Here is a 27,166-nt window from a genome sequence, read left to right on the forward strand (position 1 = left end):
GACGGCACCTTTCAAGTTCAAAGCCTGGACTCCATTCTCCAGATCGGGCAGGTGTGGTTCACACTTCACCTTTTCGCGCAAAGCATCCAGGAACGTGCTTTGGACTCCCGCGGCAAGGGGCGATGGGAGAGGGTGTGGGTTTGCTTCGGGACGGAGCGCGCACTCGCTTACAAGCTCCAAACCTGGGCGCGGTCGCTCTGAGCGCGAGGTCCCGAACCGAGTCCCGCGCTCCTCTAGGAGCCCGCGAGCGCCCCCGCCCCTCGCCGGCGCCCAGGCCGGGGCCGCCTGGATCCTACCCCGCGGCACGCACCCCTGACCCGCCCCGCCCCCCGGCGGCCGCGAGTGGCGGGCGGAGCGCTAGGAGAGTGGCGCGCTGGGTTGTGCGGCGCCGCCTCTCCTCCGTGCCGGGGGAGGGACGGAGGGGCCAGGCGGGAGAGAGAGAAAGCCCGACCGACCGGCTGGCCGAGAGCTGCATGCAACCGGTGGGAGGCCGGGCCGGCTGGGGCGGGGGCTCGGGCGGTTTCTCCACGGATCCCTGGCGGCGAGCGCGGACGGCCCGGAGGCGGCGGCTCTGAGCTGGCAGGCGGAGGGTTGTCTCCCGCGCCCGCCTGCCCTGCTCGGTCCGAGGATGCGGGGGGGCGATGCCCGGGGCCAGGGACGCGCTCTGTCACCAGGCGCTGCAGCTGCTGGCCGAGCTCTGTGCCCGCGGGGCCCTGGAGCACGACAGCTGCCAGGATTTCATCTACCACCTGCGGGACCGCACCAGACCCCGGCTCCGCGACCCAGGTGAGTGCCGCCGCCGCTGCCCGGCGCGACCCCAGGGCCCTGGGCTGGGAGTTGGGGCCGCGCCAGGGCCTGAAGCAGGGGAGCGAGGCGGACTGGAGGGAGGAGGGTGGGTGACCACCCAGCTAGGGGAGGGGACCAGGAACCAGCGCACCGTGGCCTGATGCTGGACCCGGGCGGGAACCCCGGCGGAGGCTGCTGCGTGGAGGCCGAGTCCGGGTGGGTTGTTGCGGGGTTGGAGGGACCACGCCCGTCACCTGAGCTCCGGTCACCGGGGCTCTTGGGGGGCGGCTCCCGAGCTCGGAACCCCGCGCGCCGCTTCCCTGGATCTGCGCTCCGGGCGAGGAGAGGTCGCGGCGGCCTCGCGAGTCTAGGGAAGGGGGACGAGGCCAGAGGAAACTCTGGGAAGTTGGGAGTTGGGGACGGCCCCGGGCTGTGGCTGAATCCCACCGGGCGCTTCTCACCCTCCCCCCGGAGCGTCTATTTCCTTTCCTCAGTCTGGGGTAAGAAGGGCGGGGCGGGAGTTGGCGCTGGGCCGGGGGCTGGAAGCTCCAGGTCCCGGGCAGCCGGGCCTGAACCCGCTCCCTCCGGGTCTCTCCGCGTGGAGGCGGCCTGGGCCTGGGCGCCCGGCTCTCCCAGCTCCCGCTGCCGGGCACACGGAGGTCGAGGGGCTCACGGGTCATGCCTTGTGCACCTACAGTTATTCTTAATGAAAGTTTCGAAGCTCCTAACTTTGGAAAGTTCATTTATTTTGGCCTTTGACCAATTAAGGTTGGAAGAGGAAGTTTTAGTGGAGCCGTTTGCTTTTCCCCAAGGGTCATGTGTCTCTCGCATCTTCTCATCCACTGCCGGTTATTGGAAAACACATTCCTTCCAGATGTTTACTTGAGATTCTTCTCACCTTGAAGAATCGTTTTCTCAAATAGTCTCTCGACCTCAGTACTAAAAAAAAGGAAAAGAAAAAAAAGTATAATGTAGTTGGGTTGTTAAAGATGGGGTAAGAAAACGGTCCTTCCCCTAATATTCCTGTGTATAAATACTTGAAATGAGCTATTGGTGTGCAAACTATCTAGTATGAATTTTCCTCATTTTAAGCCAATCCATTACATAAAAATCCATTTACCCAAGGGTAAGTTAGAGAAGTATTTGATTCATAAAGAGGTCTACTTTGAGCCTGACTTAAATAGCATTTCCTTGTTAATATATCCAAGATAGGTCTGTGGGGTGAAGAGAAGTTATCTATTAAGAGTTTATATCAGATTTTTTCTACTCGAAGTGTTTTTTTAAAAAACAAATAAGAAACAAAAAAAAATAGATTATTGTTTCCCTTTGCCTGTGGTTATATTAATTAAGTGTATGGGATGGTCACTAATGTGTTACTTCAAAGTGGAGAATTAAGTCAAGAAATGCTGTTGATTTCATATCATTTCCCCGGGGGTTTAATGCCCAGCTTTTGTGTGGCTCCTTGCTGGACTGATGTGCTACCCAGAGTGCAGACAGGAAATGACAGCACTTCATTCATGAACGGGGGGCCTGGGATGATGTCCTCATTGGGGGAGAGCTTCTGTCCTCAGCAGGAGGAACAAGGAAATTATCTAGCTTGCTTCATCCAAAGGTAGTGTTAGTGTTGAAACATGTCACTTCTTTGCCTGTGCCAGGAGTCCCCATTGTTAGCACGCATAAGCGGTCCTCTGTGGGTTTACCAGAAAAGATGGATGAGGCCTCTCGCTGAATTGAATGTTAAACATGCCACATCTTTTTGTCTGATTTTTGTGCCTCTGCTCCTTTTAATCTATAAGCTAGATCTCATGTTCTTAGGTTTTTTCCTCAGCCGCTGCACTCAGAAGTCCTTAAAAAAGTCACGTCTGATTCCCTGGCTGAGAAATAGCCACTGATATAGAGTATGCCATACTATTCTTTGAGTTCCTAAAAGCACTGTCCTGTTATCTTAAACTAGGGTACAGGAGTTTTGAGGTAGCCCGGTGACCCTCTGGATCTTTGGTTTATGGTCAGGAAGTAGCCTGTTCATGAGGTAGGCTGGGGAGGGGGACTGTGAGTGCAAGATCAGAGGAACTGAGACTGAAGCCCCTATCCAAGGTACACCCTCTCTTCCAGGGCCCTTCGACTCAGGCCAGAATCTCTCTTCACTCCCCACCTTTCTCTCTTTACCCACATTAATTCTTACATCAAATGAATTTATCTCCATCCCTTTAAAGCTGTTTGGTTGTCCAAGTCAAGAGTGCCTTTAATTTCTGAGTCTAAAGGCTGAGTGGTTGGAGTAGCTGCACTGCCCAAAGCTGTGAATGGTACCTATGCTGCTGGGTAGTGGGAACCAGAGCAACTGCGTACAGCAGCAGTGCTGGTACGTGGGTCCCTAGAGCAGGTCATCTCTATCAGTGGGTGACTTCCGTTTCTGTAAAGGAGCCCACTTGAATGCCATGTTTCAGCTTTTTCTGCCCATTGTCTGTCCCGGCTACCCAGTGGTAATTAGGTTTTCTCAAGCTCAACTGAGGAACTTTGGCTTTGAAAGGAGAAAAGAGATAATTTCCTGTGGATAGCAGAATGACACCGCATGTAGTATGTTTGTTTGTTTTTCCAGAGGTGGGATAAGCCTGGGTCACAGACCAGTGGGCCATCAGAAAGGTTATTCTTTGCCCAGGTGACTGCAGTGCTCTGATGTGGGAGTACAACCCTAGTCTTCCCTAACTTGGTATTAAGAGAAAATTTAGTGAAAATGTGATTTAAAAAAAAAAAAATAAGGCTAAGTCATAAATTGAAACTTGAGTGCCTAATCCAGTCCTTCATCTGTACCAACTATGGAAAGTAAAGTGTGGATTTTTAAGCTGAGGGTGGGCATTTTTCCATAGAGAGCAATTAGAATCCTGTTAGGTGTCATTATGTCGTTTTCACATATTGGCAGTGCCAGCCATTAACTTGTGAATTTCAGCGAATAGCCTTCACAGCAGAGAGAAGAGGAAGTGCAAAGGTCCTGAGATAGAAGTGTCCTTGTTGTTATTCAACGAATAGTTGAGTTCATGGGTGGCTGGCACAGAGCAAATAAGATAGAGAATGACAAGAAATATGGTTAATGGTTAATGGAGAGGGAAGATCATATAGGATCTTATAAACCATTATAACGGTTTTGGTTTTTACTCTGAATGAGAAGGGATTGAACAGAGCAGTGGCAACCCTTTGGCTGCTGTGTTGACAAAATACTGTTGAAGATCAAGGGAAAAAGAGAAACTTGCTAGCAGGCTATTCTAGTAATCCAGACAGACCAAGGGGCTAGTGGGCACAGTTTGAAGATACAGTGCTCGGATTTGTTGATGGAATGGATGTGAGAAGTGAAAGAAGAGGAGTTAAGGATGACACCAAGGCTTTTTGACCTAAGCAGCTCCATTTACTTGCAAGACTTTAGGAGGAGCAGAGTTGGAAGGAAAGTAAGGAAAGTTTTATTTTATTAAAATTTTTTGTTTACTAAAGATTTTTTGTACCTGTTATATATGCAATGTCTTTTAGTTAGTTCCACAGTGACCTGAGGCATGAAAGTCTTCTTTGATCTTATCATCTGGTCAGTGCTCATACTTTGTAACCAGGGATTTTGCTCTATTTCCTCAAGAGGGCCAGTTGATTGTAGGAGAGCAGTTATTACTAAAAGGTCTTTTCTTGCATGGAATGAAAAGCTCTATTTAACTTCCACTCATTGTTCTTGATTATACTTCAGTTCAGTTCAGTTGCTCAGTCGTGTCCAACTCTTTGCGACCCCATGAACCACAGCACACCAGGCCTCCCTGTCCATCACCAACTCCCAGAGTTCACCCAAACCCATGTCCATCGAGTCGGTGATGCCATCCAACCATCTCATCCTCTGTCGTCCCCTTCTCCTCCTGCCCTCAATCTTTCCCAGCATCAGGGTCTTTTCCAGTGAGTCAGCTCTTCTCATCAGGTGGCCAGAATATTGGAGTTTCAGCTTCAACATCAGTCCTTCCAATGAACACCCAGGACTGATCTCCTTTAGGATGGACTGGTTGGATCTCCTTGCAGTCCAAAGTACTCTCAAGAGTCTTCTCCAACACCACAGTTCAAAAGCATCAATTCTTTGGCACTCAGCTTTCTTGATAGTCCAACTCTCACATCCATACGTGACCATTGGAAAAAACGTAGTCTTGACTAGACGGAACTTTGTTGGTAAAGTAATGTCTCTTCTTTTTAACATGCTGTCTAGGTTGGTCATAACTTTCCTTTCAAGGAGTAAGCATCTTTTAATTTCATGGCTGCAATCATCATCTGCAGTGATTTTGGAGCCCAGAAAAATAAAGTCAGCCACTGTTTCCCCATCTATTTGCCAGTCAAAAAAGAATTCCATCTCTTCTCCATTTGGCTGTTAGCGGGTAGTGATTGTAACTTTTCTCATCCTGTTGTTTCCACATCTGAAAAGGAAAAGAGGATTGAATCAAGTCATTTCTAGGTTTTAACCATGTTTTATAATTTTCTTTGTAAGTCTGTTCTTCTGAAGGGTGCCAACCACATCTGTGCCAAGCACTTTATGTAGGTCATTTCATTTAATCCTCATAACGTCTTCTAAGACCTTGCTGCTCAAAGTGTTCAACAGTGCACCAGCAGCACCAGCAGCATCTGGGAGCTTGTTAGAAATGCAGACTTTCAGGCGCCCCTCCAGACCTACTGGTGTGAATCTGTGTCTTAACAGGATCCTCAGGTAATTCATAGGCACATTAAAGTTTGAGAATCATTGCTAAAAGAGATTGTATGTATGCATAAATTGAAGTGCAGAGAGCTAAACTAGCCCAGAGCCATGGGTTCCTTTCTAAGAAAAAGAGAGTCGAGTCTAAGAGTAGCTTCTAGGTAAACACATCACATATTCTAAGTATCTAGGAGTTATTGTCAATGAAAATTTCCTAGGTTATTTTTTTCATTTAAATGTACACAGATGTACAGAACAGACTTTTGGACTCTGTGGGAGAAGGCGAGGGTGGGATGTTTCGAGAGAACAGCATCGAAACATGTATATTATCTATAGTGAAACAGATCACCAGCCCAGGTTGGATGCATGAGACAAGTGCTCGGGCCTGGTGCATTGGGAAGACCCAGAGGGATTGGGTAGAGAGGGAGGTAGGAGGGGGGATCGGGATGGGGAATACATGTAAATCCATGGCTGATTCATGCCAATGTATGACAAAACCCACTACAATATTGTAAAGTAATTAGCCTCCAACTAATAAAAATAAATGAAAAAATAAATAAATAAAATAAAATAAAAAAAATAAATGTCCTATCTCTATTCTGTTTTTCTATAATGGATTTAATCTCTAATTGTAGGTTAAATTCTATGCAGTTATAAAGATTTTCCTCTGTTTTTACTTTTACTTTTTAAATTTAAAGTGTAGTTGATTTACAATGTTAAGTTAGTTTTAGGTGTGTAGCAAAGGATTCAGTTTTATACACACACACATATCTTCTTTTCCAAATTTTTTCTATTTTAATTATTATAAGATATTGATTATCGTTCCTTGGGCTATATAGTAGGTCCTTGTGTTTATCTATTTTTACATATAATAGTGTGTATCTGTTAATTCCAAACTCCTAATTTATTTCGCCCTCTTTAGTTACCATAAGTTTGTTTTCTGTGTGAGTCTGTGAGTCAATTTCTGTTTTGTAAATAAGTTCATTTGTATCTTTTTAGAACTTCTAAAAAATTCCACATGTAAGTGATATTTGTCTTATATGTGATATCATATCTTATTATATGATATTTCTCTCTCTCTTTTTTACTTACTTAGTGTAATAATCTCTAGGTCCATCCATGTTGCTGCAAATGGCATTATTTCATTCTTTTTCCTGGCTGAGTAGTATTTCACACTCTGTGTGTGTGTGTGTCTGTGTGTGTGTGTGTGTGTGTGTGTACCCACCACATCTTCTTTATCCATTCGTCTGTTGGTGGACATCACTCACTATCTTGGTCATGAATTCTTTTATTCATGATACTAGTTTTCCATTGATATTACAGCTTTGTATTTCTAGGGATTTTTTTTTGGTTCATTTTTTGGGTGAACTCGAGAATGTTTGGGGGCTTCCTTGTTAGCTCAGAGGGTTAAGAATCTGCCTGCATTGAGACCCAGGTTCAGTACCTGGGTTGGGAAGATCCTCTGGAGAAGGGAATAACTACCCACTCTTGCCTGGAGAATTCCGTGAACAGAGGAGCCTGGTGGGCTATAGTCCACGGGGTCACAGAGTCAGACACAACTGAGCGACTAACACCAGAGAATGTTCACCTCATCAGGGTGTGAAGTAGATTTTTATGGCACATCACTGATGATCCCTCTTTCTAGGTGGACGTTAACCCTAGTTAGGAGATGCTTTTTTCTAGACTGATTTTCTAGATTGATTTTCAACCTTAGTTGCATGTTAGAAACACTTAGGGAGCTCTAACAAACAAACAAACAACAATAAAGAAACTGTCAATAACTGAGCTCTACTCTGACCAATTAAATTGGAATCTCTGGTGGTGAGACCTAGTATTGGTATATTTTTGTATGTGTTCTTCAGTTGGTTCTAATGTGCACCAGGTGGAATATAACTGTTGAGTGAGACCAATAAGTGAAGAATGAACCCATCCAACCCTTCTCAGCTCAACTTGTATTTCTTTTTTGCAAAATTAGGAGAGATGCTATCAAGGCAGGGGCTTTGACTGTTACCTTGTACGGTTACCACCCAAATCAACTAACTGATTCTTAAATTTATTTTGACAGTATTACCCCCAATTTTTATTTTGAGGACTCTTTAAAAATACCATGAGAATCCATTATATTCATTCAGTGTAGGGGAAAAAAGAACAAATTGAGAAAATCATGTCCAAATTATTAAAAGGCCAGGAAGTGGAACTGTCATTAATGTCACCTCATATTTAGAGTGAAATAACTTATTAAAAGATGTACATGTAAAATAAATATAGTTCGTAAGGAAAAATTTCCAAAATGATCACTGAGATTAAACATTAACCTTAATTCAGATTTTCAAAGAAAGTCAAGAGAGAAATCAGCCTTAAAACACTGAATTTTTATGAATAGACATTGGTGTGATTATGCACAATGAGATTAATTTTTAAAAATTAATGTTAATTGCAATCAGGAACTGGAGAGTCTTATAAGGAATGAGTGGCATGTTGGATGCACAATCTGCGAAGATTTAATTTGCATTTACTTCAGTGACATTTTAGGGCTTCTTCATAAATATTTTATTTAAACAAGTGTGTTTTCATCTCCGTGGGATTCCTTTACATGGATCAGTGAGTGCTTTAGTCATGAGGTGATTTTCAAGAGGGAAAAACAAAAGCAAATTCTGGTAAAAGCATCATAGGCAGACTTGTGGCCAGCCACCTCTTTCAGAATAAACAATTAAAAGCACAAACTTTTTATGTAGGCTAAGCTTTCAAGGAAAACTTAAGCTGACACCTAAGGGACACCGACTCGATGGGCATGAGTTTGAGTAAACTCCGGGAGTTGGTGATGGACAGGGAGGCCTGGCATGCTGCGATTCATGGGATTGCAAAGAGTCGGACATGACTGAGCGACTGAACTGAACTGAAGGGAAATCACCCTAACATTCCCTGTTATGTATAGAATGTGGGCATTGCTTTCACTGTAAAAGCATACTGGCACTTTTGTGTTTGTGTGTGCATGTGGACTTTGTCATGCGGTTGGCTTAAAAATATACATATCAGAATCCCTTCCTAAGTGACTTACTTGAGGAAACTAACAAGTTCCAGGGAAAGGGAGGAGCTTAATGAGAGGCACCAGTGGGGAAGAGCAGTCTCACTTTCCAAAAGACAACTCTAGAGTTTGTATTTCTGCTTTCTAAATGAAATCACATTTGAGCCATAAATGTTTACCAGTTCAAGTATTTCATTGGGCTGGCTCTGGTTCTGCAGGTCTTGAAATATTCCTTGTGCATGTATTTTATCACACAACAACTTTTATACCAACACTGACAGAACTGAATTCAAAAGAAAAAATATCTCACCCAGGAAATCAAGATGACAAAGTGGAATAAGCAAGAGCTTTGGAGTCAGAATCTGGTGCTGCCCTTACTAGTTTTATGACCTTGAGCAAAATATTTAATTCTTCACATTGTTCAGGGCTTCCCTGGTGGCTCAGTTGGTAAGGAATCTGCCTGCAACGCAGGAGCCCTGGATCAGATCCATGTATAAAATGGGAGTGGAGGGCTGTTACAGCACAGCACCCAGAGTAAGTGCTCAAGTGAATGCTCAGTAAATGGACTTGGTGGTGGTAGTATCACCTGTCCATGATTCCCCTCAGCTGCTGGATCATGGAAAAAGCAAGAGAGTTCCAGAAAAACGTCTACTTTTGCTTTATTGACTACGCCAAAGCCTTTGACTGTATGGGTCACAACAAACTGGGAAATTCTTAAAGAGATGGGAATACCAGACCACCTGACCTGACTCCTGAGACCTACAACTGACCTCCTGTATGCAAGTCAGGAAGCAACAGCTAGAACTGGACATGGAACAACAGGCTGGTTCCAAATCAGGAAAGGAGTATGTCAAGGCTGTATATTGTCATCCTGCTTATTTACCTTCAATACAGAGTACATCATGTGAAATGCCAGGCTGCATGAAGCACAAGCTGGAATCAAGATTGCTGGGAGAAATACCAATAACCTCAGATATGCAGATAACACCACTCTTATGGCAGAAATCAAAGAAGAACTAAAGAGCCTTTTGATGAAGGTGAAAGAGGATAGTGAAAATGTTGGCTTAAAGCTCAACATTCAGAAAACTAAGATCATGGCATCTGGTCCCATCACTTCATGGCAAATAGATAAGGAAACAATGGAAACAGGAAGAGACTTTTTGGGGGGCTCCAAAATCACTGAAAATAGGGACTGCGGCCATGAAATTAAAAGACACTTGCTCCTTGGAAGAAAAACTCTGACCAACCTACACAGCATATTAAAAAGCAGAGACATTACTTTGCCATAAAAGTTATGTCTAGCCAAAGCTATAGTTTTTCCAGGAGTCATGTATGGATGTGAGAGTTGGACTCTAAAGAAAGCTGAGCGCTGAAGAATTGAAGCTTTTGGACTCTGGTGTTGGAGAAGATTCTTGAGAGTCCCTTGGACAGCAATGAGATCCAACCAGTCCATCCTAAAGGAAATCAGTCCTGAATAATCGTTGGAAGGATTGATGCTGAAGCTGAAACTCCAAAACTTTGGCCACCTGATGAGAAGAACTGACTCATTGGAAAAGACCCTGATGCTGGGAAAGACTGAAGGCGGGAGGAAAAGGGGACGACAGAGAATGAGATGGTTGGATGGCATCATCGACTCGATGGACTTGAGTTTGAGTAGGCTCCGGGAGTTGGTGATGGACAGAGAAGCCTGGTGTGCTGCAGTCCATGGGGTCACAAAGAGTTGGGCACCACTGAGCGACTAAACTGAACTGAGCGATGTTGTGGGTTTGATTCCAGATCAGTACAGTAAAATGAGTCATATGAATTTTTTTGTTTATCAGTACCTATAAAGGTTAGGTTTATACCATTCTGTGATTTCTTCAGTGTACAATAGCACTATGTCTTTAAAAAGTACATAATTTAAAAATACTTTATTGCTAAAAGATGCTAACCATTTTCTGAGCCTCCAATGAGTCATATTTTTTGCAGTAGTAATCTCAAAGATCACCAAAACAAATATAATAATAATGAAAAAGTATGAAATATTGGGAGAATTATCAATATATGACAGAGAAACATGAAGTGAGCAAATGTTGGAAAAATGGCCTGATAGGCTTGCTTGATGTGAGGTTGACACAATCCTTCAATTTATTTTTTAAAAAATGCAGTATCTGTGAAGTGCAATAAAGAGAAGCACAACAAAATGAGGTAAGCCTATGATCATTCATAGACAAAATTTACTATTTTACTTTTTTGTAAACTGAGCATTTTATCACCATTTATTAGCTCTATGACCCTGTAAAGTTATTCAGTCCCTATGTCTTAGTCTTCTCATGAATAAAGTGGAGTGCTATTACCCAAGCAAAATACAGGATGCCAAGGTATTCAAATTATTCAAAATTATTCAAATTAAAATTTGAATTTCATATAAATAGCAAGTATCCATTGTTTATCTGAGATTCAAATCAAATTGGGCATCTTACATTTTTATTTGCTAAATATAGCAACCCTATGTTAGTATCTATCTCATAACACATGTGAAATACTTATCATAGTACCAGGCACATAGTAAGTGCTCAGTAAATATTAGCCATTATTACTACTATTTTTATAATTTTTCAATGATGAACAATCATTATCGTGTAATTATTGTGATGAATATATACATATGTTCTGAAAGGTAGATAAGTCTTTTTTTCTTAACCTTTCTTTGGGGTTATTTCTAGCATCTGATTTTTACTTTCTATAAATAATATTTTATATCTATAATATCCTGCTCTCTTTTAAGAACATTTCTTAATAATTAATCATCACCAATGGATTCCAGTTGCTTTCCAGCGTATCTAGGCCAGTTAGCACTGCTACATGTTGACAGTCAGTATACTACCGTTAGGAGGTGTAATTTGACAAAACGTGGCTAATTCAACACGTTTCGAGTGCCTACCTGGTTAGTGTTTCAACTTGAAATTTTTTGTTGGTAGTATTGAATGTTTTTAATATTTTAAACCAGTTTATGTTTTCTGTTATGTGAATTTTGTGTGCTTATTCTCTACCATGTATAAATATGTATTTTGAGACTCTTAATGTATTTCTTACCAATTTGCATTAGTTGGATGATAAATATTCTGTCAAGTTAGCCTATAGAAGGAGCAGTGTATAGTCAGTGTACTCAGGTTGTCTGTCCATACTCAATCCATTCCACTAGACTACCTTTTAAAATGTGAGAAGTCCATCAAGAAATAGAAATTCTTTGTAACATTCTTTCCATGCAAAGTGCTTTTATTTATGTGAGGTATGAAAAAAATTGTTATGTAACTCAAATCTCTTTTTCTCCCCCCCCACCCCCCCGCCCATTCAATTGCCCCCGAGGACTGTAGCCACATAAACTGATCATTTTTCTAAATTATAATTAAGTTACATTAAAAAAAACATACATTGAGTACCTCTTAAGTGCCAGGTGGACTTTGCAGGTGGCTTAGATGGCAAGGAATCTGTCTGCAATGCAGAAGAGCTAGGTTCTGTCCCTAGATCTGGAAGATCCCCTGGAGAAGGAAATGGCAACACCTCCAGTATTCTTGCTTGGAGAATCCCATGGACAGAGGAGCCTGGCGGGCTATAGTCCATAGGGTTGCAAAGTGTCGGACACAACTGAGCAGCTAACACTAAGTGCCAGGTACTAGGTTGGGCATCACTGATTTGAAAATACATTAGACATGATTACTGCCCCTATGGAACTGAAATAAAGCAATAATTACAATTAATAAAGATCAGAAGGGAGACATGTACAGGATACAGTGCGGGAAAAGAGAGAAGTAATTATTCAGTGGATCTATAGAGAACTCCTGGAAAGCTGATTCTTGGGTGGAGTACTTTGCCTGAAATTTGTAGGGGAGAAAGACATTTTAGAAATTTACAAACATTATAGGATGAGAATGGGTCTTTGGTAATAGTAAGTGAAGCATGTGTTGGGAATGTTGAGAGTTGAGTCTGCTCCAGTAAACACTGGTTGTCAGATCATGGAAGTCCCTGTTTGCCATCGTCAAAGTCCCACAGAGGACTTGGGCTGGAGTACTCTGATGCAGGTATCTTGAAGGAAGTACGGTTTAGAGTGATGAGCCCAAAGGATCCATTCTCAGGAAAGTAGTTTGGAGATTTGAGGATGGGGCAAGTTCTATGGGTGCACTTCTCAAGTCTTCCTGATTCTCATGGGAAAAAAAGCTGACATTGGTGGTGATGTTCTTCCTTACTGAGTTAAGGTCCTAACAGATTAGAATCACTGCATGGGTGATTACCTATTCAGATCCCCAAGTGTGTCACCCTGAAACTCAAGTGTAATTACCTCATCTAGTTGTAAAAACTGCCTTTAGCAAGTGTAGTCATCTGGTTCAAACATCTGGATTTCAGATAAAATTTCAGACTGTGCCAACAGTAACATCTTGCTTCCTTGCCTGTTTACTTAATAATGAAAAAGCAGTGTGTTCAGTTGCATTGCAGTCATTCAGTTTGAGGATATGCACAGTCTGTTTTTTCAGATGTTATAGGGCCATGAAGGGAGCAAGCATGGCAGGTCTGGTGCCTACCAAGCCACTGTGGAGATGGTGGTTGATTCTAGATACAGGGGCTGCCAAGAGGCCAGTACAGTTCTTTAAATGAAATGAAATGCCCTTAGGCAGGTTCTACATTTTTCCACTTTTCGTATCCACCCCACCTCCCCTGTGCCACACACGCAGACTTTACTTATCACATTTAGGGGCTATGCCTGGCTACTGAAAACATTTCAGTCTGCATTAGCTGTAGCACTGGAGACCAACTGAAGAGTTTTAAGCTGAAAACTGAGGTGAGCAGATTTGTCTCCTGATTAGATAATTCTGGAGGCAGGATGAAGGTTGATTGCAGAGGTTATGATTAGAAATGCCATTGACTTACTCATCAAATGTTTATGGAACCTCTCCCAAGTACAAAGCTCTCTTCTAGGTATTGTACACACCTAGGTACCTTAATACAGTATTGTACATACACTAGGGAACCAAACAGACTATAAAAAGCTTGCCTTATGAAATTTACAGGTTGACTAGAGGGAAATACTATGTAAATAAGCTAATTCCAGAGGATGTTAGCTACTGATAGTGCTAAGGAGAAAAATAAAGCGTGGAAAGAGAATAGGTGTGGGAACTAAAGTGATATCACTGAGAAACTGATGTATGAGTAAAATCCAGAGATGTGGGAGCAAGATGTGCACATATCAGGAGGAAGAGCATTCTAGGCAGCAGAATAGCAGGTGGAAGGATCCTGAGACAGGTGCATGCTTGGTATGTTTAGGTATTAGCCAGGGGCAGTGGGACTGTGGTAGAGTTGGCAAGGAAGAGGAAAGTATTATGTGCAAATGTAATTGCAGTTTTGGACCATGAATTTTAAATCATTTTAACTAGGCTCAAACACATCTTTATTAATTAAAGTAGGAACTATTACAGTCAACACATTTTTGCCAACAAGATGTAAGTTTGACTATTCCTGTAGAGTAAAAATCCGTGCTTTGAGATTCAACAAACTCTTGGAAAGCATTTTCTGCCTCCTGCTGGTTGTGGGAGTGTTTTCATGCAAAAAGTTGTTGAGTTGCTTAAAGAAGTGGTAGTCGGTTGGCTATAGGTCAGGTGAACATAGCAGATGAGGCAAAACTTCGTAGACTATTTCGTTCAACACTTGAAGCATTAGTTGTGTGACATGCAGTTGGGGGTTGTCATGGGGAAGAATTGGGCCCTTTCTGTTGACCAGTGTTGGCTTCAGGCATTGCAGTTGTTGGTGCATCTCATTAATTTGCTGAGCGTACATCCCAAGTATAATGATTTTGCTGTGATTCAGAAAGCAAAAAAGTGGATCAGATGGGCAACAGGCCACCAAACAGTGACCGTGACCTTTTTGGGGTGCAAGTTTGGCTTTGGGAAGTGCTTTGGAGCATCTCGGTCCAGCCACTCAACTGGTCAATGCCAGTTGTCATATAAAATCCACTTTTCATTGCACATCACAGTCTGATCGAGAAATGGTTTGTTGTTGTTGTGTAGAATAAGAGAAGACAATACTCAAAAAGGATGGTTTTTCTAATCTTTGTACAGTTCATGAGGCATCCACTTATCAAGCTTTTTCACCTTTCCAATTTGCTTCAAATGCTGAATGACCATAGAATGGTTGACATTGAATTCTTGAGCAACTTCTCATGTAGTTGTAAGAGAAGCAACTTTGATGGTCCTCTCAGTTGGTCATTGTCAACTTCTGATGGCCAGTCAGTGTTCCTCATCTTCAAGGATCTCATCTCCTTTGCAAAACTTCTTGAAACACCACTGCATTGTATGTTCATTAGCAGTTCCTAGGCCAAATGTGTTGTTGATGTTGCAAGTTGTTTCTGCTGCTTTATGACCCATTTTGAACTCAAGAAAATGACACAGATTTGCTTCTTGTCTCCTTTCATTTCCCTAGTCTAAAATAAACATAAAATACACAGAAAGTAGTAAATTATTAGTAAAAAAATAAGTAAAGTGAGAAATGCACATTTAAAAATTTATAACATAACCACATTTATTTAAGAATGTATTTCAATATCAAATGGCAAATTTCAACCATGCAAAAACTTCAATTACTTTTGCATCAGCCTAATAGTAGTTGAGATCAGAGAAGTGATGTCATGCTGATTGAGGCCCTAGAAACCACTGCCATTTTTTCTCAGAGAAAGATGGGAAGCCATCAGAAAAATTTGAAGCAGAGGGGTAATAATAACTGAGTTAGGAATGGAAAGGGTCACTCTCACCAGCGTATAGAAAACAGGCTGTTAGAAGGGTGGAATCAGGGAGAGCAGTAATATGGATGGTGTGAGAGATGATGGTAGCTTGGCCCAGAGTGTTAGCATTGAGGGTGGTAAGAAGTGGTCAGATTCTAGGTAGCTGGAAGATAGAGAAATAAGTTTGAAGGGAAAATTGGGAGCTCAATTTTGGATGTGTTAAGTTGGAAATGCTTACTAGAGTGTCAAGTAGGGAACAGACTAGGAAGCTGGACTTTAAAGTGTGTGAGAAAGATGACTGTCCTGGAGATATAGATATGAGAGTTGTAGACTTGGCGGTGATATTTAAAAGGAATCATCTAGGAAGGTGGGTGTTGCCTAGAGGTGAGAAGAGGACTGAGTTCTGGAACTTTCCAGTATTAAAAGGATGGAGAGAAAATGAGGAACCAGCAGAAGAAGTCTAATAGAGACCAGAAGATCCAAACAGGAGTATTGACCTGAAAGCCAAGATGAAGAAGAAATTGTGTGAAAGGAAAAAGTAAACATCTGTGTCATATGCTACCATTAGATCGAGTAGAATGAGCACTGATCACTACCACAGCAGTTAAGTGATGTAGGGGTCATTGGACATGAAGTTGATTAGCCATTATTACTGAGAGGTGAGAACAAGCCAGACTGGAGTGGCCTTAAGATAAATTCATGGGAGAGGAATTGAGGGCAATAAAAACAAAACAAACTACTCTTTCAAGTGTTTCTGTAGACAAGAGCAGAAAGAAATGAGTTTGTAGTCACTGGTGAGGAAGGTGAGATCAAGGGGTTTTTTGGTTTGTTTTTTCTTTTTAATTTTTTAATAGAAGGATAGTTGCTTTAAAGAATTTTGTAGTTTTCTGTCATACATCAACAAGAATCAGCCATAGGTACACCCATGTAACCTCCCTCCCATCCCCCTCCCTCTCCCATCCTTCAGCCTGTCATAGAGCCCCTGTTTGGGTTCCCTGAGTCATATAGCAAATTCCCATACCATATGTAAAATAGATAACCAAAGAGTTTTTGTTTTTATTTAAAGTTATAAGGGATAACAGCACTTAGGTGATGGGAATGGTGGTAGAGAACAAAAATTCATGCTATAGGATAATGAGGGGAGGCTTGCTGGAGGGATATCCTTGAGTGGGCTTTGGGATATGCTCCTGGAGGTCAAGGAGCAAGTATATATATATATATATATATATATATGTATACACACACACACACACACACACACACACACACACACACACCATCAGCATAAAGATGCCAGTTAAAGCTGAGAGATGAGATGAGTCTACCAAGGGGTAACTGAAAATAAAAGAAGTCAAATAAGGTGAGGGAGGGAGAAGGAACCAACAAAGGAGATTGAAAAGGAATAGCAAGTAGGGTGGGAGGAAAATCAGGAGTGTGGTGGCCTAGAGGTGCAGAAAGTATTCCTAGGAGGATGTCCTAAGACCTTATGTGAAATGCAGCTGGTGGGTCAAGTATGTTGAAGACCAAGGACTGCTCATTGCATTTAGCAATGTGGTAGTTCACTGGTGACCTTGAACTGAGTGGTTTTGAAGTGAGGATAGGTGAATAGAGTGGGTGAAAGTCAATTATAGTCTCTTTAAGAGATTATGAGAGGAGAGAAGGAAGAAAGAGAACATACACTGCTTTTTTGTTTCATTGTGAGGGAAAAGGGAGGAGAAAATGATTCAAAAGATGGTTTGTAAAGAAAGGAGAAAATAATTGTTGGTATGCTAGAGAGATGTTAAAAATGATGCAGAGGGTTGAACTGCCTGAGTGATGTGTTTGAGTTGGTGGGTTTTTCAACCAGTTCATTTGTTGTCAAGGAAACAGGGCAGAGTATGTGGTTCCAGGTGAGTAGGTGTGGTTTGGGATCTTACAGAATTGTCTTCTGTTTGCTCTTCCATTATGAGTGAAAAAAGAGACTTCAGGGTTACCATCTGAGAGTAAGGATGGGGTAGAAGATGCTGAGTGTTAGAAAAGAGGAAAGGTAGAAATAATAGTCCAGGAGGTAGAAGATTGAATGGATTAGGGAAGTAGAGTGTGCCTGCCAGACAACATTAAGGGCCCACTTGAAGGTGGTGCTTGTGAATTTAAAATGATATCTACCAGCATGGATATAAGGTTTTCTCTCGCCACGTGCAACTGTGTTTGTACAGGCACGAAGTGACGGGAGCAGCCTTGTGCTTATGTATGACAATGTAAGTATGGCAAAAGAATTGATAGTATATAGATAACCTACTGAATGGGAGAAGATATTTGCAAATGATATGACCAATAAGGGGTTAATATCCAATATATTGGATTGACCAAAAAGTTCATTTGGGTTCTTCCAGAAGATGTAACAGAAAACCCCAAATAAACTTTTTAGCCCTCTCAATATATAAACAGCTTGTATAACTCAACATCAAAAAAACCTGATTAAAAAATGGACAGAAGACCTCAGGGATTTTTCCAAAGAGAACATACATGCACATGGCCAACAGGAACATGAACAGTTGCTCAACATCACTAGTCATCAGAGAAGTGTAAATCAGAACCACAGTGAGGTATCACCTCATACCTGTCAGAATGGATAGCATCGAAAAGGACATATACGACAAATGTTGATGAGGATATGGGAAAAAGGAAACCCTCATACACTGTTGGTGTTGGTGGGAATGTATATTGGTGCAGCCACTGTGGAAAACAAAATGGAGGTTTCTCAAAAAACTAAATAGAAGAACTACCATATGACTCAACAGTTCCACTCTTGGGTATATATCCAGAAAAGAAAACACTAATGGGAAAAGATTCCTGTACCCCAGTGTTTATACCAGCATTATTTACAAGAGCTGCTTTCAGGTATGGAAGCAACCTAAGTGTCCATCAACAGATGCCTGAATAAAAAATGTACATACATATACAAGGGAATACTACTCAGTCATAAAAGGGAATGTAATTTTACCATTTGCTACAATATGGATGGACCTGGGGGGGTGTTATGCTTAGTGAAATTAGTCAATCAGATAAAGACAAATACTCTTTAAGTTATCACTTATGTGTGGTATCTAAAAAATACAACAAACTAATAAATATAACAAAAGAAGCAGACACATAGATATAGAGAACTAACTAGTAGTTACCAGTGGGGAGAGGGTAGTAGAGAAGGGCAATATAGTGGTAGGGGATTTAGAGATACAAACTATTAGTTACAAACCAAGCCACAGGATATATTGTACAATACAGGGGACAAAGTCAATATTTTATAAAGCTATAAATGGAATATAATCTTTAAGAACTGTGAATTACTATATTGTATATCTGTAACTTATTTAATGTCCAGATGTGCAAGCTGAATTTAGAAAAGGCAGAGGAACCAGAGATCAAATTGCCAACATCCACTGGATCATAGAAAAAGCAAGGGAATTCCAAAAATATTTACTTTTGCTTCATTGACAATGCTGAAGCATTGTGTGGATCATAACAGACTGTGGAAAATTCTTAAAGAGATGGGAATACCAGACCACCTTTCCTGCCTCCTGAGAAGCCTGTGTGCAAGTCAAAAAGCCTCAGTTAGAACTGAACATGGAGCAATGAACTGGTTCAGAATTGGGAAAGGAGTACATCAAGGCTCTGTATTGTCACCCTGTTTATTTAGCTTATGTGCAGAGTACATCATGTGAAATGCCAGGTTAGATGAAGTACAGGCTGGAATCACGAGATGATATCACGCTAAATGGCAGAAAGCAAAGAGGAGCTAAAGAGCCTCTTGCTGAAGTTGAAAGAGAAGAGCAAAAAAGCCTGCTTAAAACTCAACTTCAAAAAAATAAAGATTATGGCATCTGGTCCCATCACTTCATGGCTAATAGATGGGGAAAAAAATGGAAACAGAGACAGATTTTATTTTCTTGGGCTCCAAAATCACTGTGGATGGTGACTGCAGCCATGAAATTAAAAGACGCTTGCTCCTTGGAAGAAAAGCTATGACCAACCTCCACAGCATATTAAAAAGCAGAGACTATACAAAGGTCTGTATAGTCAAAGCTATGGTTTTGTGAGAGTTGGACCACAAAGAAGGCTGAGTGCCAAAAAGCTGATGCTTTCAAACTGTGGTGCTGGAGAATACCCTTGAGAGTCCCTTGGACAGCAGGGAAATCAAACCAGTCATTCCTAAAGGAAATCAACCCTGAATATTCATTGGAAGGACTGATGCTGAAGCTGAAGCTCCAATACTTTGGCCATCTGATGGGAAGAGGCGACTTATTGAAAAACACCCCACTGCTGGAAAAGATTGAAGGCAGAAAGAAAAGGGGGTGACAGAGGATGAGACAGTTGGATGGAATCACGGACTCAATGGACATGAGTTTGAGCAGACTCTGGGAGATTGTGAAGGACAGGGAAGCCTGGCATGCTGCAGTCCTTGGGGTCTTAAAGAGTCAGACACAACTGAGAGACTGAACAACCCATTTTTATAATGTACGTTAACTATATTTAAAAAACATGAAAAGAGTTGAGGGTATATAAAGTGGCATCATTAGAATGATTGAATTTGCAATTTCATCTAGGTCAGGAAAGTAAGTGCAGTGGACACATGGTGAGTTGGGAATAGTGAAGAGGTGGTGGGGTTAGTGGACTATAGGTGCTCTGGGGGAGATGATTACCAGGAATGCAGTGAGGACGGAGCCAGACAGAGATTATAGAGGGTTACAGCTGCTCGATGATGGGTCTAGGATGTGATCATGGGAATGAGGCTGTAAGGCAGGGTGGGGGACAAGTGATTGAAGGAAGAAAGGGAAAGAACCAGAGTTTGGGAAGTATTGAACTAACCAAAAATTAAGACAGAAGTAGTGTTGGAGAGAATGACAGCAGGCCAGGAAATGACTTGCATGAGGAATGTCTGTGATGAGGATGTGTAGTGATGACATATAGTGGTGCAGTTGGGTACCTGCAGAATCAAAGCTGGGGGAATTTAAAGAAAACACCAGAAATAATAGACTCTTAGTATTTATCCAGGCAGAAGTGTTGAAGGGATGTTTTAAGACAGTGGAATTGGAAAACTGATGATAGATGTAAAAATGTTTTAAATTGTTTTTTAAGTTTATTTTTAACTGCGCTAGGTCTTTGCTTTGTGCCGGCTCTCTCTAGTTGCGGTGAGTGGGAGCTGCTCTTTGTTGTGGTTCACAGCCTTCCCATTGTGGTGGCTTCTCCTGTCGTGGGGCATAGACTCTGTGGGCTTCAGTAGTTGCAGCCTGCAGGCTCTCGGGTGTGTGGCCTTCAGTACTTACCACACAGGGTCTCAGTAGTCGTGACCCATGGGGTTTAGTTGCCTGAGGCATGTGAAATCTCAGGCCAGCAATTAAACCGGTGTCCCCTGCACTGGCAGGCAGATTCCTGTCCACTGTACCACCAAGGAAGTCCAAGAAATATTTGCTTTATTAAGCTTTTTATTTTGTATTGAAATGTGGCCAATTAACAGTGTTGTGATAGTTTTAGGTGAACAGTGAAGGGACTCAGCCATACATATATATGTACCCATTCTCCCCTAAACTCCCCTCCAATCCAGGCTGCTATATAACATTTACATTAAAAATGTTAAGAGGTAAAATGGTTGGTACACTGATAAGAATTAGAGGGATCCTAATTTCCATATTTCTGGCATAAGTACCTGGAAAGATGGTCATGTGATTTATTAGGTTTACTGTTGGATGTCCAGCATTTTTTTGTGGGAAATAATACAATTATTTTTAAATCCTTGAAGTATAAGAATGTATTGAGATCTGATGCAGATGTCCAGGCAGATCTACCAGTCAACTGGTAGGTCATTGGGAAAAAGTTAGTGGAAATCAAAGAAAGTGAGAAAAGATTGAATGCTAAGGCCCACTAGAAACTTATTAAGAGTTTTGGAATGTAATTCTTAATTCCAGCTGTGCATCAGAATCAATTGGGAAACTTTTGAATTCAAAACACAACTGCCCAGTCCCCAAACTGACTAAACCAGAGTCTTACGCAGTAACACCTAAAATATCTCTACATGTGAGTCTGGTGTGCAGCCAGGGTTGCAAATGACATGCATTTATAGCTTTTATGGATTGAGATTACTTTTTACAGCCCCATTGTCAAAATAAGTGCTCCAACCATCTGTATAAAACCATTATAAAATGTTAGGGAAGGAAATCTAAGCATGAAATGCATTTACTATTATCATTTATCTTTTTTTTTCCCTTACCACAATAAGTTATCTCCCAATTATTTGTAAGTACAGCTGCTGTTGATGCAACTAATAATAAATTCTATAGAAAATTTAGCTGTAGGATGTAGATGTAGCATTCTGGTGCTAACTAAAATCATGGTCTTCTTTATTGCTAAGCATGTAATATGATTATCACTTATTTTTAATTTAGGATAAGTATACTGTAAATAAGGTCTGTAAAAATTCTAATGAGGCTCTGAGCTTAGAGAATGTGTTTGCTTGATTCCTATAGGCTATCAATCCTTCTTTCCAGTATGTTCACTTCCCATCAGAAAAACCTGGGTAACAAGGAAATAGGCATGAATGACAGAATAAATTAGAACCACTTGTGACACCTTACTCAGAAAATCTCAGGTTAAGCTTATTTTCAGTTCTGATGTTTTCGAATAGTATGGATGTCAATTGATGGAATAGCTGAGCTAGCTCTAAGGACTTCCCAGATTGTTTCATAAGGAGTGAGAAAACTGTTGTCTGTTCTTCTCTAATCTGTTCCATTGTTACTGATACTTAGATTTAACGTCACCATAATATCCTGAATTTATAGGTCATCCTTCTTCTGGGGCTTTGGAAATGCTTTGTGTGGATTACTTTAATTTTGATGCAGCTAAAATTCATCATGTTATGGAACCTATTTCAGAGAGAGTCTACAAAGAGAACTAGAAAATCCCCCAAGCCTTTCTTTTTTACTTCCAAATGCCATTGGTAGAAGCATCCATTGATCCTAACTCCATCCTGCTGCTTTAGAGGCCATTTGTGTGTGGATTACTGGAGGCTTCTCTGGGAGGAATCTAATCCCCGTGGGTTCAGTTTGAGAGGATCCACTCGGCAGCCGATGAAGATTAAAATTGCAGCTCTTTTCCATTACATTGGTCTTTTGATCTTTTAATTTTTGTATTATTTTACACTTCAGTGGCTCAATCACAGCTGTCTTTCCCAGTGTCTCAGTATGTGGGAACTGGGAAGTTAAACTGCACAGATTCACAAAACAAAGGTTTTATAGCATATGCTTGTACAGTAAAAGGTGATGTTTTAAGGTATGGACAGTCATCAGGTTTAATCCAGGGAAACACATGGAGAGGAGTAGGTATTAAATAGTGTCCTTATAATAATGCAGCTTAGAGCATAGGGGAATGTCAGAAGGGTCAGAATTGGCTGTTATACTGTTTGATTCTTTTAAAGAAATTAAAAAGTTATTGATGTATAGTTGATTAACAATGTTTTAGTTTCTGGTGTACAGCAAAGTGATTCAGTTATATATGTATGTGTGTATATGTGTATACACACCCACACGGGCTCCCCTGGTGGCTCAGTGGTAAGGAATCCACCTGTGATGCAGGAGACACAGGAGACCCCGGTTTGATCCCTGGGTCAGGAAGATCCCCTGGAGGAGGGCGTGGCAACCCACTTCAGTATTCTTGTTTGGAGAATGCCACAGACAGAGGAGCCTGGCAGACTACAGTCCATGGGGTTGCAGAGAGTCTGACACAACTGAAGTGACTGAGCATGCATGCATATATACACATATCCTTTTTCATATTATTTTCTATTAAGATTTATTACAGGATATTGAATATAGTTCCCTGTGCTATACTGTAGGATCTTGTTTGTTTATTTTATATACACAGTAAGTCCTCTACACACATATGAGTTTTGTTCCAAGAACATTCATAAGTCCAATTTGTTCCAACAAATTGTTAGCCAGTAAGTCCAACAAAATTTTCCTAGATATCCAACTAACACAATCAGAGATAGTATTATACTGTAACAGATTTATAATACTTTTCACACAAATAATACATTAAAAAAACACACAAAAATATTTTAAATCTTATAGTCCCTTGAAAAGTATAGTGGTACAGTACAGTAGCTGACTATACAGGGGCTGGCGTAGAGTGAACGAGCAAGAACTACAGACTGGAGGAAGGAGAGGATGTGGGAGATGGTAGAGTTGAAGGATCATCAGCAATAGGAGATGGAGAGCAAGCTGCAGTTTCGCTCACACCTGAGGGTGATGGCACAGGTTCTGGTTCCTTGTTGACACCAAATGCATGTTCCCATCTTTGAAAGTTTGCAACTTGAAGGTTCAGATGTAGTAGTTTGTATCTGCTAATCCCAATCCACCCCCCCCCTTTCCTTTGCTTTTTATGTCTGTGAGTCTGTTTCTATTTTGTAAATAAGTTCATTTGTATCATATTTTAGATTCCACATGTAAGTTACAGCATATTTGTCTTTCTAACTTGGGAGACCCTGGTAGCTAGCTGGTAAAGAATCCACTTGTAATGCAGGAGACCCTGGTTTGATCCTTGGGTCGGTAAGATCCACTGGAGAAGGAACAGGCTACCCGTTCCAGTATTCTTGGGCTACTCTGGTGGGTCAGCTGGTAAAGAATCCACCTGCAATGCGGGAGACCTGGGTTCCATCCCTGGGATGGAAGATCCCCTGGAGAAGGGAATCACTACCCACTCCAATATTCTGGCTTGAAGAATCCCATGGACTGCATAGTCCATGGGGTCGCAAAGAGTTGGATACGACTGAGTGACTTTCACTTTCTGACTTAACTTAGTGTGCTAATTTCTAGGTCCGTCTATGTTGCTGCAAATGATATTCTTTTTCTATGGCTGAGTCCCTAGTATTCCATTGTACTTATGTAACACATCTTCTTTATCCATTCATCTGTTGACAGGCATTTAGGCTGCTTCCATGTCTTGACTATTGCAAATAGTGCTGCTGTGAACATTGGGGTGCATGTATCTTTTTGAATTAGTTTTCTCTGGATATATGCCCAGGAATGGGATTGCTGGATCATGTGGTAACTCTATTTTTAGTTTTTTGAGGAACCTTCATACTGTTTTCCAATGTTACTGTACTAACTTACATTCTCACCAACAGTGTTGGGAGGGTTCTCTTTTCTCCACACCCTCTCCAGTATTTATTATTTGTAAACTTTTTAATGATAACCGTTCTGACCAGTGTGAAGTAGTGCCTCATCATAGTTCTGATTTGCATTTCTCTAAGTTAGTGATTTTGAGCATGTTTTCACGTACCTATTGGTGATCTGCATGTCTTCTTTGGAGAAATGTCTATTTAGGTTTTCTGTCTGTTTTTTTATTTATGTTCTTTATGTTTTTGTTATTGAGTTGTATGAACTCTTAGTATATTTTGGGAATTAAGTCCTTGTTGATTACATCATTTACAAATATTTTCTCCCAGTTCATAGGTTGTCCTTGTTTTGTTGATGGTTTCCTTTGCTGTGTGAAAACTTGTAAATTTGATTAGATCCTACTTGTTTATTTTTGCTTTTTATTTCTATTGTCTTGGGAGATTGACCTAAGAAAACATTGCTACAATTAATGTCAGAGAATGTTTTGCCTATGTTCTCATCTAAGAATTTTATGGTATCATGCCTTATAAGTCTTTAAGTCATTTTGAGTTTACTTTTGTGTATGATGTGAGGGAGTGTTTTAGCTTCATTATTAAATGTTTGAGAAATTTTTTCATTTAATATATTAAAATAACAAATGCAAAGTATCTGTGGATTTTATATTGTCTCTGTCTTCTCTTGTTCCAAGGCCTCATGCTAATTAAACTAGCATTCATACAATAAATATACTGGAAGTGACATAGAAGTCATTAAATGTGACTTGTTTTAGGCTAATAGTACAATAAACAATGATGGCTTAGCGGACATAAACTTTTAATGAATGAAGAAGAATTTAAATATATAGAAACAAGTTTGTTAAAACTTCAGTGGTTAGAAAAATCAGAATTATAGTGGGAGACCATCATACTTCACTAATAATATGACACATCAAATACACAAAAAATAGAGGATAGAAGTAATGTAGTTAAAGTTTCGGTTTATATGAAATACTTACGGAATTTTCTACTCACCAAGAGAAAAATAATGTTCATGGACCATTTCAAAAAAATCAATCAATATATGATCAGACTGTACAAAAGGAGCATTAATTCTAAAAGGTCAGAATATTATGGGCCACATTTACTGACCGTAATGCAGTAAAACCATCAAGGAGTGAGTAACCGGTAGCAACAATTACTCCAAAACCTTAAATACCTGAAAACTGAACTCTTTCAGAAGTCTCTTGAATAAAATAAAAATCAGAAATGGAAACTGAAATTATAGACATAAGGAGACAATGTAAATGAAAGCATGTATATAAGACCTGTAGAGTCTAAAAAAAGGAAAAAAAAAAACCTGCAGAGTCCAGCCAAAGCTGTATTTAGATGAAAATTCATAACTTTAACTTGTTATAGTATGTAGAGTGATAGAAGATAAAATAGAATTATATTTAAGAACTAGAAGTTGGAAAATGAAGTAAACCAAAAAATGTAGGAGCAAAGCATTAGGAAGATCAAAAGAAAAAAATTGATTAGAAAGTGAAAAATAAAAAACAAAACCAACTTATCTAATATTGCATCACAATTACACTTCAATTTAAAAAACAAAGAAAATGGTATTAGTAAATAAAATGAAGATAAGTTTCTTTGAATTATAAATAAGTAAATACTTTGCTCTTTTGATCAGGAAAAAATATGAGAAAATGTGACTATAAAGCCAGAGGAATGAGTAGGGGGATTTAATAATAGATATAGAAGGGATTAAAAAACATAAGAAAATATGTTTTTCTTATGCCCATGTGGAAATACAAATTGAGTGGAAGGTATAAACATCTCAGAGCAGGTATAAGAATATACAGAGGAAACTGAAAGGTAATCCAAGAATTAGTCCACACCAAATGTTTTAGGCCTAGCTATTTGTATCTGTTAGGTCTATCAAAATATCTAATAATGCGTCATCCTCTCATTTGTTGGAACTGTAATATTCATTGCAAATTTGTTTCAAATTCTCATTGTAAAATTTTTTTTTTAAATGAGCACAAGAATTCAGTAAAGGTCACCAGTACTTATGCTACCTGGAAATAATCACTGTTACTATTTCTTTTTTTTTTTCTTTTTTTACTAGAAGTAGAATTGCTTAATTCAACCTTGGCACATTAAATATTTTCCGACAAAATCATCAGATTGTCCTCTGGAGAGGTTTTGACAGTTCATATACTTACAAAATTATTCTGTACCAGAGAAAAGTATAGAAAACATTCCAGTTCACTTGGTGAAGTTAGTATCATACTGTTATAAAATCTGGCAAAGACAATGGGAAAAAACTTCTCATACCAGTCTCATTTAAGCACATAAATGCACAAATTATATGTTAAATAGTAAAACTATTATTGCTCTAGTAGACTTGTTTTTTCTTGTTGTTTTCTATAATTTTTTAAAAGTGTTTGACCATGTTTACACAAAATAAGTAATATAAGCTTCATGACTTTTCAATTTGTCTCCAATAATTCTCTCATTAAAAAAAATAACTTTATTGAAGTGTATTTTAAATACCCTATAATTCACCCACTTTAAGTGGTTATTATTTAGTAAATCTTTGAAACTATGTAAGCATCACTGTAAATCAGTTTAAGAGCAATCCCATCACCCCAGTGGGATCCCTCATGTCCATTCACTGTTAACCCCAGTTCCAAGAGGCCACTAATCTATTTTCTGTCTCTATAGATTTGCCTTTCCTGGACATTTCATATAAATGAAATCATATAATATGCAATCTCCTTC

General features: G+C 40.3%; 1 protein-coding gene across 2 annotated transcripts in view; it reads left to right on the plus strand.

Annotated features, from left to right (window-relative positions):
* The first annotated feature begins 382 nt into the window (after nt 1–382).
* The window catches only part of SYT9 (synaptotagmin 9), a 206,287-nt gene continuing 179,503 nt past the window's right edge, over nt 383–27,166 (plus strand). Inside the window, exon 1 of one of the 2 annotated variants that reach the window (XM_070473342.1) lies at nt 383–786. In XM_070473342.1, coding sequence (XP_070329443.1) covers nt 642–786 — 145 coding nt within the window. In that variant the 5' untranslated portion in view covers nt 383–641. The remainder of the gene's footprint in view (nt 787–27,166) is intronic. The other variant, XM_070473341.1, reaches the window with a different exon arrangement.

The sequence above is a fragment of the Odocoileus virginianus genome, chromosome 10 (genome assembly GCF_023699985.2).
Source record: "Odocoileus virginianus isolate 20LAN1187 ecotype Illinois chromosome 10, Ovbor_1.2, whole genome shotgun sequence".
NCBI classification, from domain to species: domain Eukaryota; kingdom Metazoa; phylum Chordata; class Mammalia; order Artiodactyla; family Cervidae; genus Odocoileus; species Odocoileus virginianus.